At 46.2% G+C, this 17,376-nt stretch overlaps 1 protein-coding gene across 2 annotated transcripts in view; it reads right to left on the reverse strand.

The window, feature by feature from the left end:
- Positions 1-17,376, reverse strand: part of LRRC2 (leucine rich repeat containing 2) — a 38,653-nt gene that overhangs the window by 5,620 nt on the left and 15,657 nt on the right. For both annotated transcript variants that reach the window (XM_049640331.1, XM_049640330.1), the window contains exons 3-7: positions 14,869-15,076; positions 13,004-13,160; positions 12,150-12,286; positions 7,322-7,467; positions 5,636-5,791 (exon numbers count right to left, since the gene is read on the reverse strand). In XM_049640331.1, coding sequence (XP_049496288.1) covers positions 5,636-5,791; positions 7,322-7,467; positions 12,150-12,286; positions 13,004-13,160; positions 14,869-15,076 — 804 coding nt within the window. The remainder of the gene's footprint in view (positions 1-5,635; positions 5,792-7,321; positions 7,468-12,149; positions 12,287-13,003; positions 13,161-14,868; positions 15,077-17,376) is intronic.

The raw sequence follows: 17,376 nt of genomic DNA on the forward strand, positions 1-17,376 counted from the left end.
TAAAAGCAAAAATGAACTACTGGGACCTTATGAAGATAAAAAGCTTCTGCACAGCAAAGGAAACAACCAACAAAACTAAAAGGCAACCAACAGAATGGGAAAAGATATTTGCAAATGACATTATCAGACAAAGGGCTAGTATCCAAAATCTATAAAGAGTTCACCAAACTCCACACCCAAAAAACAAATAATCCAGTGAAGAAATGGGCAGAAAACATGAATAGACACTTCTCTAAAGAAGACATCCGGATGGCCAACAGGCACATGAAAAGATGCTCAATGTCGCTCCTCATCAGGGAAATACAAATCAAAACCACACTCAGACATCACCTCACGCCAGTCAGAGTGGCCAAAATGAACAAATCAGGAGACTATAGATGCTGGAGAGGATGTGGAGAAACGGGAACCCTCTTGCACTGTTGGTGGGAATGCAAATTGGTGCAGCCACTCTGGAAAACAGTGTGGAGGTTCCTCAAAAAATTAAAAATAGACCTACCCTATGACCCAGCAATAGGACTGCTAGGAATTTACCCAAGGGATACAGGAGTACTGATGCATAGGGGCACTTGTACCCCAATGTTTATAGCAGCACTCTCAACAATAGCCAAATTGTGGAAAGAGCCTAAATGTCCATCAACTGATGAATGGATAAAGAAATTGTGGTTTATATACACAATGGAGTACTACGTGGCAATGAGAAAGCACGAAATATGGCCCTTTGTAGCAACGTGGATGGAACTGGAGAGTGTGATGCTAAGTGAAATAAGCCATACAGAGAAAGACAGATACCATATGGTTTCACTCTTATGTGGATCCTGAGAAACTTAACAGGAACCCATGGGGGAGGGGAAGGAAAAAAAAAAAAAAAGAGGTTAGAGTGGGAGAGAGCCAAAGCATAAGAGACTCTTAAAAACTGAGAACAAACTGAGGGTTGATGGGGGGTGGGAGGGAGGGGAGGGTGGGCGATGGGTATTGAGGAGGGCACCTTTTGGGATGAGCCCTGGGTGTCGTATGGAAACCAATTTGACATTAAACTTCATATATTGAAAAAAAAAATTTTTTTAAATAATAAACTGGGTGATGTCCTACTATGTTTGCTATGACTCCCAACTAGTGTTATCAAACTCTAAAACGAGGTGAGTTAAGTTACAGAGGACACTCAATAGACAAAATCCCCACAACGAAAAAGATGGAAAAGAAAGAAACGAAAATGGGATTTGATCTGTCTTCACAGTTTTCAAAGATGTTTTGATGTGAAAGGGGATGTTATTATTTCAATTCAAAATAGGAAATCCCTCAGGGCACCTGGGTGGCTCAGTGGGTTAAGCATCTGACTTCGGCTCAGGTCATGATCTCACCGTTCGTGGGTTCGAGCCCCGCGTCGGGCTCTGTGCTGACAGCTGGGAGCCTGGAACTTGCTTGGGATTCTGTGTCTCCCTCTCTCTCTGCCCCTCCCCCACTTGCACACACACACACTGTCTCTCTCTCAAAAATAAATAAACATTAAAACAAAATTTTTTTTAATAAAAAGAAAAAAAAAAGGAAATCCCTCAAATAGTCTTTGGTCTGTGGGCCCGGCCGGCTTGGGCGATAGCTGTTCTCATTGGTTTGTAGGAGTTCTATATACATGGAAGATAAAGCCACCCATCTATCCTATTTCAGTATACATATTCCTTAGTTCATTTCCCTTTTAACTTTAATGTCTAACGTGGAGAGAGCAACAAAGTTGTAATTTCCTTTGCAAGCTCTTTCATTGAATTAATTTTATCGCCCTTCGCTATCCAGGAAAAAAAAAAAGCCTGTAGGTTATCATTCTTCAATGTTTTATCCAAGTAATCGCTGTCTGTATTTTATTTTTTGCTGTTTGTTTATTCATTTTGAGTGACAAAGAGAACAAGAGCAGAGGGGAAGAGAGAGAGAGAGAGAGAGAGAGAGAGAGAGAGAGAGAGAAAGAGAGAAAGGGAGAGAGAGGGAATCCCAAGAAGGCTCTAGGCCATCAGCTCAGAGCCCGACACAGGGCCTGGATTCCGTGAACTGTGAGATCACGACCTGAGCTGCAATCAAGAGTCAGATGCTTCGTCGACTGAGCCACCCAAGCGCCCCTGTATGTATTTTAAAATTTGATAGGCACAAGGATACTTTTTATTGAAAGCCATAGTCTCTCACCCTGCCTCTGTCTCTCAGATCCCAGAGGCAAGCTCTTTCATCTGTGAATCATTATTTTTACTTAACCTGCCGGAAATCTCTTTTACGCAGGACAAATACTTCAATGTTGTTACATCAAGCGGAGGCATCCCTTCTCTTCCCTTCAGTTGCCCGACCCTCCCACCTCCCAGTTTTTACGATCCATACTTTCACTTTTTCAACATCCTAGTATGAAAATTTTCCAACGTTCAAAAGGGTCGAAAAAATTTTACAGTGAACACCCCCATACCCACCACCTAGGTTCCATACGTAAGATTTTATGGCTTTTGCCTTATCACACACCCAGCCGTCCTCCCTCCATCCACTCGTCAGGCCGTCTTATTTTTTGATGCATTCAAAGCACATCGCAGACATCACAGACTTTTACTTTTGCATTAACACCAACGCTGTCCGCATCCTGATCCAAAACCGTATTTAACTTTTCCATCTTGCCTGAAGTTTGATTCTAAAGTTGAAAAATTTGTATTCTTGGGACAATTATCTGGGAAGGCTTGGTGATGCCTTCCCCCTGGGGAGGCTCCAAACACAGAACTCCGGGGTCTTTCCCCCAGGGCCACCCTAGAGGAAACCTCAGGCTTTTGGCCAGGGGGCCAGACTGCGGGGGGCGGGTGAGTGGTCTGCCGGATGGAATCGAGGAGGAGATTGGAAGGTGGGGGGGGTCATCTGTTTACATGAGATTTTCCTTTATTTTTAGCACCATGTCTCAGGCGGCACCAACACGTGCCTGGAATTTCTGACCTTGAGCTTCTTCGGAGTTCTCCAGGGCAAATGGGCTCAGTTTCTTGGTTTCTAAACTTGGTTTCTAAACTTGGTTTCCATACAATTTTTATCAGTCACCACTGTTCTGTCTGCCGTTTGTCTCCCAAAGTTGTGTTATGATCTCTCATTCTGGGAAAGCCTTCTCCCGCTTTCTTGATCGTTGTCGATTGTAGGTTTTATTATTTTCCTCATCTCAGCGGGGTCTCCAGAAGGATAGGTGTTAAATACATGGTCAAGCTACCATCATTAACATCTTATTCCTTTTATAGTTTTCTTTTTATATTTAATCTGTGGCTTTCTCTATATGTCTTCCTACATGCTATATACGATATACAGCACATACATGGCTATGTGCCGTAAGCTGTCTTACACTATAAAGTGACGAACAGACTTTGTCTTTCCCTGAGTAGCCAACTTCCTTAATGGCGTATTAAGTCACTCATACCTTCCCCACTGGTTTATGAAAATCCCTGTATCATATACTAGGGTTAATTTCAGTACTACCTATTCTGTTCTAATAATTCACCTACGAATCATTGCCTAACACGACCTCATTTTAATTATTACACGCCAGTTTTTTGTTTTAAGTTTATTTATTTATTTTGAGAGAGAGAGTGAGCGTGGGAGGGACAGAGAGAGATAGAGAGAGAATCCCAAGCAGGCTCTACGTTGTCAGCATGGAGCCCGATGCGGGTTCGAACTCACAAACTGTGAGGTCATGACCTGAGCTGAAACCAAGAGTCGGACGCTTAACCCGACTGAGCCACACAGGTGCCCCGTTATTTTACCTTTTAAACCCATCATAATTCTCAGTAAGGCAAATTCTGCCCCGTCACTCTTGTTTTCCAAAGTTATCATTGCTGTTCTTAGCTTTTTGCCTTTTAGGTGTACTTTCACATCAGCTTTTCAAGTTCCAAAAAAAGAAATTCCACTGGAGTTATGGTTGGGATCATATTATACACTTAAGTATAATTTTTGGAAGAAATCATGTGTTTATAGTCTTTTCATCCAGAAAAGACAGTATGTCTTTCCAAATATTCAAGACCTCTTCGTTAGGCTTTGGGAGCACTTTTTAGTTTATTCCTTATAAAGAGCTATTTTGCTAGCATTTTGTCTAGATTTCTTTTTTAGGTTTTTATATTTTTGGCTAATACTATTACTGTCATTATTCCCTTCCACTATTTTTCTATAGGTTATTTATAGAAGTCTTAATGCAAACTTATATCTAGGGGTTTTTTTTAATTAAACTTTTAGGGGCGCCTGGGGGGCTCAGTCGGTTGAACGTCCGACTTCGGCTCAGGTCACGATCTCACGCTTCAAGGGTTCAAGCTCCTTGTCAGAGTCTGTGCTGACAGTTCAGAGCCTGAAGCCTATTTCGGATTCTGTGTCTTCCTCTCTGTCTCTGTCCCTCCCCCACTTGTGCTCTGCTTCTCTCTCTCAAAAATAAATAAACATTAAAAAAAATTTACACTTTTATTAATTCAAAGAGCTTCCATCCGGTTCTTTGAGATTTCCAAGTCCTACAATTATTATCGTTTGACATGACTTTAGTTGCCTGCACACAGGTCAGTTTTACCCTGAGCCGAAGTCTCCTGACCAGAAGTCTCCCTCCCGTGCATCCTTGGTTGAGAAGCTGTCACGCCTGCTCCCAGCTGGCTGAATGTGGAAGGGGCTTAAGGGTGGGTCCTGCCAGCCCTCTCACCAGGGGGCCCCTTCTCGTCCAGAAGACATTCCTGGGACAGCCAAGGACAGGGGAGGACCCATTCCAGTGGAAAGAGTATGGTGGGGCAGTGGGGAGATGTCATACCCCATTCATCTTGTGATTACACAGTGATGGATGTAGTCTCTCTCTTTGCAGTTGTCAACTTCTTTACTTCTGTCTGCTATGCATCTTATTGCCAGGATTGGAAGACGAGGAAGATTTATGCTGATAGTGAGCATTTACCACTGGAAGAATTGGGCGCCCCTGGGAAAGAGCCCCTTGAATGATGGTCTTAGCCAACAACTGGTACTCAAGGCAGGGGGACACTCTGGACACAGTGATAAAATGACTGTCACTGGAGTGGCCTCGTGTAAAGCTTCCTGGAATGGGTCAAAATGGGCTCAGGAGAGAGGTGATGGGGGGACCCCCAAAGCCTCAAATTCTGGCAGCCGGGAGCCGAGGGGATGTGCCCTGGGGTCAGCTTCAGGGGAGGGTGGAGCGGGGGGCTTTTCAAGTCCACTGCCAAGGTAAGAAAGACCGTTCAGTGTCTCACGCCAGATTGGAATCTGTTTGGGTCACATTTGCATGGATGGTTTTTCTGAGTTTGGGGTGGTTTACACATACCTTTAAGGAAACCAGAGAGTGAGGCAACCAGGAAACATTCAAAGCCACTGACCCTCCAGGCTCAACAACAGACCAGGGAGCCCTGGGCAACTGCCCTGTCATGCTTCAAACAGCGGTAGCATTTGCCCAGAAATCCTCTGAGTTCTACCTCCCCATGCCAGTGGCCAAAACCTTCAAAATCCTGTAAAAAGGCATCGGAACCTCTGTGAACCTCTGTGAACAGGGATCAGGTCCTCAGAGCCCAAGAACCACCTAACCTGGTTCCTGAAACAGGCGGGCGCCCAGGCTCCAGGCTCCAGGCACTCCTTACCTTGTGTCTGACTGTCTCTACTGGGATCTACTCACTTTAAAGGTGTGGACGAGTCACACAGGGCCGTGGGGAGCTCCACCAAATGGTCCCCACTGACGACTAACAAGGCCAGCTTCTTTAGGTTAAGCAAGGCATACGGAAGATAGGTCAGCTTGTTCTTATACAAGATAAAGGTCTGCAGCTCTTCTAGCCTGAGAAGGAGCAAAAGGCAATAAAATACGAGGACTGACGTCACAGCTGAAAAACCAAAGCAAATGACACATCAATTCTGGTATGAAATCCCTATAGGCGACCCCTGCGAGAATAAGCTGACTTCAAAATTTAAATAGAGTCATGCCAGGTGACGTGAATTTTAAGTTTTCGCTGGCTTAATTGCCAGCCGAAGACCCAAAGAGAGCAGCGGGATAAGCAAACTGCACAATGTGCACGAGGCCGAGAGGGGGCCTGACACCCGGTCATCCCTCCAAGGAGCCGTCGCATTCCCCGGGGTCAGCGGGGCGTGGGAAAGGACCCGCCCTGGAGCTGGGCTGAGAACGAACAGATTTGGGCAACATATTGCCTTGTGCACATCTGGAAAGCACAGTATTCCTCCCCCGTCATATTTCCTATCTTTGAAATGGAAAAGCAACCCGCAGAATGAACAGGAAACGAGCAAACTACGCTCCAGCTGTGTTTCACTTCTTTCCCATTTTATTCTAACTCAGTGACACCCCCCCCTCCAGCTTTTTCTTTCATTCACTTGCAAAACCTTGACTGATCCCACAAATATTTCACAGAGTTCCCCTTGTGTTTCAAAGTGGAGCAATTCTCACTTAGTCTCACAACCTGGGAAGCACCGATGCATTACAGGTGGCCAAGAGTACAGAAAGGTCATATGAGTGACCTTCAGAACTGAGCCAGTTTTGGCCTCTGTGTCATAACAGCTTACTTATTATTATATATGTCAAGTATACTTAGAGTAGTAAGTATTACTTACTTATTACTATTTTGTTATAATGAAGACTGTGGATTTAAAACCATGTTAAACTCTGGACCAGCCATGTAGGAGCCTAATACTATTGGTGGAATGAATGAATGAATGAATGAATCTTACATGATCCAGTGTAATTTTTTTTTTTTTTTAAGTAAGCTCTACACTCAACGTGGGGCTTGAACTACGACCCTGAGATCAGGACTCGCATATTCTACTGACTGAGCCAGCCAGGCACCCCAGTGTGATTATTTTTTTAAAAATGACATACAAGTATATAATTGGAAAAAACTTACTAACCGTATCAATTTCGTTTGAAAGATTTGGTACAATAAACCAGTAAATGAAACCAATAAAAATGATCCTTACTGATACTATGAACAGAGTGGTAATATGTATAAAAACACAGGGTGATAGGTTTCCATTCCATAGATAATAAGCATGCTTTTCCATTTCTGTGGAATAAAAGAAAGCTAATGATAGCATTCTATTGAGGACAGAAGTAAATTAAAGTTCACCAAGACCAAGAAGGTGTGTTCAAATGCACATTTATGTGCACACACACGTACGACACAGACTGGAAATTGTCTTATTATTTCCCACAGACACATCTCCCGGAAACAACAAACTCTTGGAAGATGCGTTGATTTTGAAGACCATTCATGGGTTACACATGTTTAAAGTGGCAACGGTGTTTAAGGCGTTAGTAACTAATGCATACACACCTCACCTTCAGAACGCGAGTAGCTACCTGTCTATATCTTGGGGCAGGTCGGTCAGGCTATTGTTGCTGATATCCAACCACTGCAAATTAGACATCCTCAGGACACAGATCGGGACACTGGCAAACTTGTTTGCCGCGATATCTACGAATGTCACTTGCTTCAAGTTACTTAACTAGAAAGGAATAACAACATGTATACTCTAATTACTTTTCTAGAATGAAGTTCGACTAATAATTTTTAGGTGATGTTTCTTCTCAAAGGCACCTCTAGAAATCTACGCAACACAGACCCATATAACATGAATTTTGGAGCACCTACGGATGTGCTCCATGCTAGGGGTACTAAGATCGACGGCACATAGAGGCTGCCCTCAAGGAGTTCACACTTTCCAAAATAAGCAATGCAATTTTTATGTAGCAAGAACTAACGTGAAGAAGGTTTCAACTGGCAGTGTTCGGTAACACAGACATAAGTGGCTAATATGCCAACGTCAAGGTGGAGTAAGGGTCAGGGGTCAGGAAAGATTTCATGGAGAATGGAGTATTTGCACTGGGTCCTGAGGTTCCTCGACAGGTGGGAAGACAGGGAAGGCAACTCCAGGTGGGGAACAGCCTGTGCAAAATCTCAGAAAACAAAAAAGCACAAGCTTTCGAGAATAGAATGACTTGAAGACAGCCAAAGGAGTTCCAACAAATCTTAAAAAGACTCAGAAAGGGACAAGGCAAATGATCAGAGATCTCTACTATTTCAGGGTTTTTTAAAAATATAATTTTGATCTCTACTATTTATGTCTTATCTCCATAATCTGTGTTTTTAACATGGTGACTGAATCCGTAAGGGAATATACCTTTTTCAGTTTATTTACTTATTCTGGGAGAGAAAGTATGAGTGGGGGAGGGGCAGAGAGAGAGAGGAAAAGAGAGAGAATCCCAAGCAAGCCCCATGCTGTCTACGCAGAGCCCAGCACGGGATTCAAATCCACAACCATGAGCTCATGACCTGAGCTGAAATCAAGAGTCGGACGCCCAACCGACAGAGCCACCCAGGCGCCCTGGGAAATATACTTTTTTTCTTTCAAATGCAAATCTATGAACAGCGAATAAAGCAGGAAAATGTCTCTCATGTTTGGGTTTGATTTTGTAAATCAGGTCGTGACTATGAAATACATAATAAGGAGCTACCTTTTACTGGCTTATTCTGAGAGTCCACAAATAAAACTTGAGCTGCCTCTCAGAATACATTTTCAAAATGGTTCCACAATATGGAGCCAACTGGACCAATAGGGGGAATTACTGAAAAGTAGAGAAGAAAGAAGCAGTAGGTTTATGCCTCTATTTACCTGAATATAATACCTAATTCCATATTGCCAAATTTGCCCAAGCGAGGCACGGTCCAAAGTGGTCCTATTGAATGGGCACATCCTAATTTTGCTCTTGTTTTGAATTCATAAAAAGAAATGTGAAGGGCCGCCTGGGTGTCTCAGTTGGTTGAGGGACTAACTCCTGATTTCAGCTCAGATCATGATCTCACAGTTCGTGAGTCTGAGCCCCACATCGGGCTCTGCGCTGACAGTGCGGAGGCTGCTTGGGATTCTCTCTCTCTCTCCCTCTCTCTGCCCCTCCTCCCCTCCTCTTGAAAAAATAAAATGTGCAAGGTATCAGAAAAGGATTTGGGGAGCACCTTAAAAAAATGAGCATGAAGACAGGAATGTGACAGTCAAAGAAGATGCTTTGGGTGCCCACGATTCAGTCTGAACTTCCTGACTGTGTGGCCAAGGTTATCAGATCAGCAGAAAAATCAAGACTGAACTATCCTCGGTCTCTCGTCTTTCTTCTTTTTACGATAAATGTAGAAAGTGCATTTTTTGGACTGTAAAATAAATTACTGGGGATATTTAAAGGAAATAACGTAAGACGTTTGTGAAAATTAGAATAAGGAAAATCACAGCGGTATTCAACTAGCAAGGAGACAGAAGGCCCAGATCTAGCCATTCCCCACCAGCTACTTTCATCAAGGGCAAAGCAAAACACTCACAAACTCTTTTGAAAGGTATTCTATTTGTCTGAAAATTCCAGTGTTGTCCAGATAAAAATCTGACGTTCAGTCATAATAAATACAACACGCATTAACACAGAAGTTTCATTATCTTTACCTTTGTCTCAAAATTCCTGACGGTTCCTTCCCGTAACTTTCTATACATCATTTATTCTACTCGCTGTCTATTTGAATTTGAATTCAGGATTAGGTCAATTATTTGTGAGAGAAGCATCCTCGTGAAGACAGGGCACAACAATGTGACGGCATTGAACCCTACTGAACCATACACTTAAAAATGGTCACGATGGGGGCACCTGGGTGGCTCAGTCGGTTAAGCATCTGACTATTGATTTTGGCTCAGGTCATGATCTCACAGTTTGTGGGTTCCAGCCCCACGTCAGGCTCTATGCTGACAGCTCAGAGCCTGGAGCCTCTTCGGATTCTGTGTCTCCCTCTCTCTCTGCCCCTCCCCTGCTTGTGCTCGCTCACTCTCTCTCCCTCAAAAGTAAAAAATGAACATGAAAGAGAATTTTTAAAAAATAATAAAAATGGTCACGATGGTAAACATAATGTTAGTTTTTTAACCAATAAAATTTTTTTTTTTTAATGCTAGCATTTGGATATGGCATCCGGGCAAACAGTGGTTTCCTGAGTCTGTAGACATCAGAACCTGGGGTGCTGTGTGCTTCCATTGGGTAAATACAAGTTGGACACGTGAGGCTGAGAGGCCCTCACAGATGACACTCCCTTTAACATGACCGTGCAGCCTGTCTTCAGGTATATGGTTTTTCATCTATCTTGAATAAACCACAGTTTGAACAGATAGTTGAAAACGATGGCCACTGAGAACCATTCAGGACTGAATTCGCGAAGTTATAGATAGGAAGAATCAGTGAACTATGAGAACGCAGCCAACTGGGGAAGCATAACAAATACTGTGCATTTATGGAATCCCATTCAAAGCAAAGAGCCTAAAAAATCTATATCCAGAGACCATTTGCTCCCGCGGGTGTCAATATAGTTTAGGTGAACCAGGTGAAAAACAACAACCCAAATGGTGATTGCCTGGTGCTGCCTGATATGCCAGCTCATGGGGATTAACTGAGAGGAGGCAAGACAGAATTTCGAGGGCGAGATCAAAATATCCTACAAGTGAATTCGGTGGATCGTACACTTACAATGGCTGAATTGGGGGCCGTATGAATTATATTTCAACCAAGCGGGGAGGCGAAGAGAAGGGACAGAGAAGCAAGTCTAGGAGGCTAGGTCAGGTGACGGACAACACGGGCTTGGACTAGGGTGTTGGTGGCAAGGTGCTGGGTGGGGGTCAGATACAGAATATATTCTAAAGGGCATGCTCAACAGGACTTATTTACAGAGTGGTTACAGGACGTGGGAGCAACAGAGGTCAAGTTGACTTGGCTTGCTTCCAGCCTGGACAACCGAGAGAAGACTGGGTCCCTTTCTTTCTTCCTTTCTTCCTTCCTTCCTTCCTTTCTTTCTTTCTTTCTTTCTTTCTTTCTTCTTTAATGTTTATTTATTTTTGAGAGAGAGACAACAGCACAAGTGGGGAGAGGGCAGAGACAGAGGGGAAGATGCAGAACCCAAAGCAGGCTCCAGGCTCTGAGCTGTCAGCACAGAGCCCGACGCGGGGCTCGAACTCACAAACCGTGAGATCATGACCTGAGCCGAAGTCGGACGCTCAACCGACTGAGCCACCCAGGTGCCCAGAGCCATTTTCTAAACTAAGGATGCTTGGGGAATGAGCAGTCTTATGAAGGGGGTCACGCCCTTGGGGGGGCACACCTCACCTGGACCACTGTCGGGCATTTCCTGGGGCGACAGTAGAAGCGACTACTTCCTCCCACCCAGAAGTTTCCAGGCAAGGACCATAACACCCCATCTAGGACTATAATCAGTGGGTGTTGGCAGGACCACATGAGCACTACTGTTTCCGGTGTGTTCATTACCAGTTAGTTACCATGAGATCCATATCTCCCTTCAGCATAAGAAGCCTGTTGAGTTTTATTTGGCAATAAACTCTGCTCCCTTTCAGCTGTTCCATTTTATCAGAATATGATGTTAAATCATGAATGAATACAGACCAAAAGTAATGAACTTAATTCATTTGATTTCAATTAATGAACTTTTAAAATCCTATCTGTAAGACGATTTTTGTTACCTCTAAGTTTTTATGAATATATAAACTTTAAAAAAATCTTACCCCCTTTATTCCCATTTCTGATGTATTTCACAATTGCAGATAAGCATTACAGACAACAGGAATCTTACATTAAATAGGCATTAAATAAAAATATCCTCTGTGAAAATAGGACATTTTGCCTAGTTTTGTGTAGCTTTTTATTTGTTTTGTTTCTTTTAAGTTTATTTATTTTTGAGAGAGAGACAGAGAGAGTGAGCAGGGGAGGGGCAGAGAGAGAGGGAGAGAGAGAACCCCAGCAGGCTCCACGCTGCCAGTGCAGAGCCCAATGTGGGGCTCAAACCCACAAACCGTGAGATCGTAACATGAAGCGAAACCAAGAGTCGGACACTTAACCAACCGAGCCACCCAGGCGCCCCAGTGTTTGTTTTTGTTTTGTTTTGATGGCTTTTCCGAACTTAAATTCAGCTCCTGGTCTAGTGTAAGAACACTTTAAAGGACCTTCCAATTGCTGGTATAGTGATTGACATGTCAAGAAACTGTGATATAAGAAAGATGGATTTCATCTTGTAAAACATCTTCCCCACGTTATAGATCATCCCACGTCATAAGTCAAATAAAAGTAACTCATAGTGCAAACGTGATTGCTTTCTTACTTCAAAGGGGAGCTCAGTTAATTCCAGATTTCCGGAACAATCCAGTTTCTCGAGATTTTCGCAGTCCCCCAGCTCCGGAGGGATGCTCTTCAGATGGTTGAAACTCACATTGAGTTCTCTCAGGTTCTTCAAACAACCTGTCATCAGAACAAATGAACATCCATGGGGTAGATCCCTTATGGTTTTTTAATGGCAAAAGCAAGACAAAGATACAACACGTTTGTACAAATGGTGGGGGGGGGGGGGAGACAGGAAACATAATTTTGTATTTGTTTTTTTAAGCACTTCACTAAATGCCAGCTCGTCTTTCATCCTGAGCGTGTTGGTCCTTGATCAGAGCGTTTTTTGCTTATTCTCTGTTTAATCCTTCATCCAACTAGGCAGCCGCAGACCTTCACCTCTCACACCCCAAGAGAAGGAGAAGCAGTAGTGATCATCCGGTCTTCATTTTCAGCTACTGATGGAAATTTATCAAATGTTGATCAAAATGACCTACCAGGCTACACGAAACTCATCAACGGACTAATATCCGGGACCGACTATTGAGGTTTATGTTTACAGTGAACATGCCATTGCACGTTCGTCCTTCTAAAACTGAAAGAAAATAGACACAAAGCTCCCAAACACGGCACTGCTCACTCGTGACACTTCTAGCTTCTTCTGCGCAACTGGCCCACGTCTGCCTGTGCCGAGTTCCGCAGGCGGGACGGTGGCGTCGCTGCCCCAAGGGGACACTGCAAGCAAGCCAGCGGCTCTGGGAACACAGGCAACAGCCCCGTCCAAGCAGACTCCCGGAGGGCCATGCTGCCTGCTTCCCAGACCAGAACACCGAAGGCTCCCGCTGGGGAACATACCAATTTCAGCCGGAAGATGGGAGATTTGGTTTTTTGGCAGATCCAGAATTCTCATCGCTTGAAACAGCTCGATATAGGTAGGAATGATTTGAATCAGGGTATTGCTAATGTGCCATTCTTTCAGGTGTGTCTGCTCCTTCAACGAATCCGGGAGCTCCTGAAACAAAATGAACCACGTCAGTCACAACAAGTTCCTCAGCGTGTTGGGGCCGAGGGGCAGCGTGCACAAAGCCGCATACATCGGGGCATCGATGTAGAAGACGAGAGAGCACTCGGGAGAGCTTCAGGCCTGACCTTCGCCAGCTCGACAGCCACTTCATGAAGCCACTTTTAAGACTGTGTAGGGGCGCCCGGGGGGCTCAGTCGGTTAAGCGTCCGACTCTTGATTTCGGCTCAGGTCACGATCTCACGGTTCGTGGGTTCGAGCCCCACGTCGGGCTCAGCCCTGACAGCGCAGAGCCTACTTGGAATTCTCTCTTTCCCTCTCTCTCTCTCTCTGCCCCTCCCTGCTCTCTCGCTTCCTTGCTCTGTCTCTCTCACAAAATAAATAAACATTAAAAAAAAAAAAAAAGAAAAGAAATCCAGACAAGAACCCAGTACCCACGGATCTCAATGATAGGGGCTCAGGAGAAAGAACACTAGAGGCCATACAGTGATCATCTCTCCCAGCATCAGAGGGCAGTGCAGCTAAGAAATCGGTGTCAGAAAATATCCACTCATTTGGTCGCCGCAACAGCCCTCGCGGGGGCCGACACAAGCATTAGCACCATCTTACTGGGGGGAAGACAAAATATATAAATGTGGGGTAAACTGCCCCAGGTCACATGGCCAATAAAGGACGGCCCCAGGATCACCCCCCAAAATTTAGTCTCTCGGCCCAGAGCCCCTTCAGCTAGAAGTTGGGGGGATAAAAAGAGATGAAGGGTAGGTCCCAGAGAGCCCTGTCCCCCAGAAAGGGACCACAGCCCAGGTTCACCTGCCCACAGCACAGCAGGTGCCGCTTCCACGAGTAAACCTCGGATCACAGGGCAAGCCCTGGAGGTGCCTCTCCAAGCAAAGCAGCAGGTCAGGGGCGGAGGGAGCAGGAAGCCAATGTAAACACCGGAGGAAAGAAAGGAGGCATCTTTGTCCTGGCCTCAGAATCTCAGAGGAAAAGCAGCTAAAGGGTCTGCCGAAATTCCTTTACTGCTCTGCACACCCTGACGCTTCAGCAAAGTCACCACCACCCGCTGGGAAATGTTCGGTGAAAGTCACAGTTCATTTAAAAAAAAAAAAAACAAAAAACCAGAAACAAAAAAAGGCAGGAGCGCCTGGGTGGCTCAGTGGGCTAAGCGGCTAAGCCACTGACTCAGGTCGTGATCTCGTGGTTTGAGCCCCAGAGATTGGCTCTGGGCTGACAGCTCAGAGCCTGGAGCCTGCTTCGGATTCGGTGTCGCCCTCTCTCTCTGACCCTCTTCCGCCTGCATTTTCTCTCTCTCTCAAAAATAAATAAACATTAAAAAAAATTTTTTTTAAGGCAAAGTGATTTTAACGTCTGGGGGAGAGACGGCAGGATTAAGCATTTAAAGGCTGCGCCATTCTGGGGCGGGCCCACTCCCCCCTCCCCTCCCCCCCAGGTCCCAGCCCCTGCCAGCCTCGGAGGGATCCAAGGGGATCCTGCTGCCCCCTCCCGCAGGACGACAGGGTCTTACACAGAGGGAGGGATGTGAAAACCCGGTTCGGTTCGAAGCAGGCAACAGCCTCCTCCCCATCCAGGGGAAAGCTCTCTAGAGGCAGGAGCGCTCTCTGGGTCAGGGCCAAGGCCAAGGCCAGTGCCCTGAGCTCAGCTCAGCAGCGCTCACCGGGCATCCCCTCACTACACTCACCGTCCACTGCTCCCCCGAAAGTTCAAACACAAACGCACTCCTCCGTTTGTCTCTCTCCTTGGAAAGTAAACTCTGCCTGGTGAGAGAGTTCCTTTCGATCTTTTCCAGAAGCCTCACGCTGGTGTCTACGAAGCCATTCTTGCAGTACGCAGCCTGGGGGATGCCTTTCCTCCTGCACTCGGCCACGAAATTCCACTCTTCCTTTATCCTAGACGGGCAGCAGAAGCCACAGTCACTCTCCTGGGGAACCGCCCTCACCTCCCTGGAGCAGCGGGCAGGTCAGCCTGGAGCCGGCACAGTCCCTCCCCAGGCCCCTCGGCCCCAGCCCCCAGCCCCCAGCCCCCAGCCTAGGGGGACTTAAGCACCCACCCAACCCTCAGCCCTCCCAGCTGAGCCTCCTCCCTCATTTCCTCTGCTGCGGGAACATAGGGGGACCTTAAACCCTCAGAGACGGGAATTAGCAACTCTGACTTAAAAAGTAGACAACGTGGGTGGCATGGAAATCTTGCCCAAAATTTCTACCACGTTTACCTATGCATTTGATTAATTACAATTTCCTTGGATATTATGTGACGCTAGCCCAAGTTTTTTGTTTTCGTTCTGTTTTTTTTTTTAACGCAGGGCGAAAAGAACATGCTGATCTTTCAAGGCCATCTGATTTGAACGACACAGGCAGCCCCGGTTCTCCAGATACCTGACAGGCTTTGACAACTCTGTAGAGACCAAGGTGAACTTGTAGAAAACCGACAGCAACACAAATACTTCTCGAAGATGGCAGGCACACAAATCGATTCTGTCCGGTGGACGGACGGCCCTCCTCCACCTCTGGAGACAGTCTGTTCCGGGCGCGGGTGCGTTTCAATTTTCCTGCCACCTAAATGTGTGTGTCCTCTGGGCTCCCCTTGGACCTGGTTGTAACACCTTACTGCTCGTCCTTTTGTGCAACCGTGAGAAAAAGGGGATTTTTAACACACATTCCTTTTATATCTATGGCAGCGCGAGGACTTCACCTTTTTTAAAAGATGAACCTTTATCACAAGGTGGGTGTCCTCTGAGCGCTCGGGGTTTCAAAGGCTGGGCAGGGGTGCGGTGAGGCGAGAAGAGGAAGCCCAGACCTCTTCCCCTCATTCCTCCTCGGACTGGGACCGGCAGGGCCCAGAGAGTCGCGATCACCTCCTCATTTATGTAGTTTCAGCCGCTTTCTGTCCTGCCTGGCTTTTGTTTGACCCACCAGGCATTCTGTATTGGTTCTTTACTTCACACGATCCTAACTGCCCGCTCCTGACTAAATGCGATGTGCAGACCCGAGAGGATGAGCAAGCAGGGAAACCACGGGCAAAGGCGCGGCGACGGCGCAGAACTGGCAAAAGAGCCCTGACTCAGGGCTGGGACCACGCTTTTTAAGGAATCGCATGTGTTGAAATACCCTAGTAGGTGCTTCACAGACTCTTTCCTCCAGTCAAATGTTAGGAGTGTTAGCAGAGCAGGTCTAGTGTGTCATTAAATGTCAGTAATCCCCGGGGCGCCTGGGTGGCTCAGTCCGTTAAGCGTCCAACTTCGGCTCAGGTCATGATCTCACTGCCTGTGGGTTCGAGCCCCGAGTCAGGCTCTGTGCTGACAGCTCAGAGCCCGGAGCCTGCTTTGGATTCTGTGTCTCCCTCTCTCTCTGCCCCTCCCCAGCTTGTGCTCTGTTTCTCTCCCTCTCAAAAATAAATGAAAACATTAAAAAAAAAAACAAAACCCTCAGTGTGATTAGCCTGAATGAAAGAATCCAGACCAAAAAAGGGAATGATTCCATTTATAGACAGTGATTCCATTTGTATGGAATATAATAAATGCAAAATAATCTTCCGTGGCAGGAAGGAGTGACTGCATGGGCACTGGGGGCGGGAAGTGAGAGGAAGGAGTCACCAAGAGTGAGAAAGGGGCTTGTAAGGTGGCGGATAGGATCCTATCTGGATTGCGGGGATGGTTTTACAGATGTATACCTGGGCCAGACTTTTCAAATTATCTACTTTAAATGCGTACAGTTTATTGGGTGTCAGGTATTCTCATCAATAAAGCTTTTATAAAATAAATGTCATGGGCCTCGTTTTAATCGCCTCCTGCATCCCTCCTCGACCCCCTTGCCCCTCTCTTGCTCCCTACTGTGCACTTGGACAAAGCTCAAGGGGGTACCCGCTGCTCCCCTGCTCCGCGCCTACGCCCACCCGGTACTCGGGCTCGGGGGAAAATTCGCAGCCTTGCAAACTGGCCTCGCTTCGACCCTCACTCCCTTCGGGGCTAAACCCAGCCCTCCAAGACTCAAGGACTTTCTGCAGGGGCTCTCTCTCTCCTCAGTGTTTCGCTTTGGGAGACCATTCCCATCAGCGCATGAGCACGCGGTTACCTCTCCCCGCTTAAAGGGCACCCCCCCTCCACCCCCGCAACCTCACGTCTCCCATGGGGCCCGCTTCTCTGCTCCACCTTCCAGTCAACCCTACGAAAGAGCTGTGCTGGCTCACACCC

This window comes from Panthera uncia, chromosome A2 (assembly GCF_023721935.1).
Source record: "Panthera uncia isolate 11264 chromosome A2, Puncia_PCG_1.0, whole genome shotgun sequence".
NCBI lineage: Eukaryota > Metazoa > Chordata > Mammalia > Carnivora > Felidae > Panthera > Panthera uncia.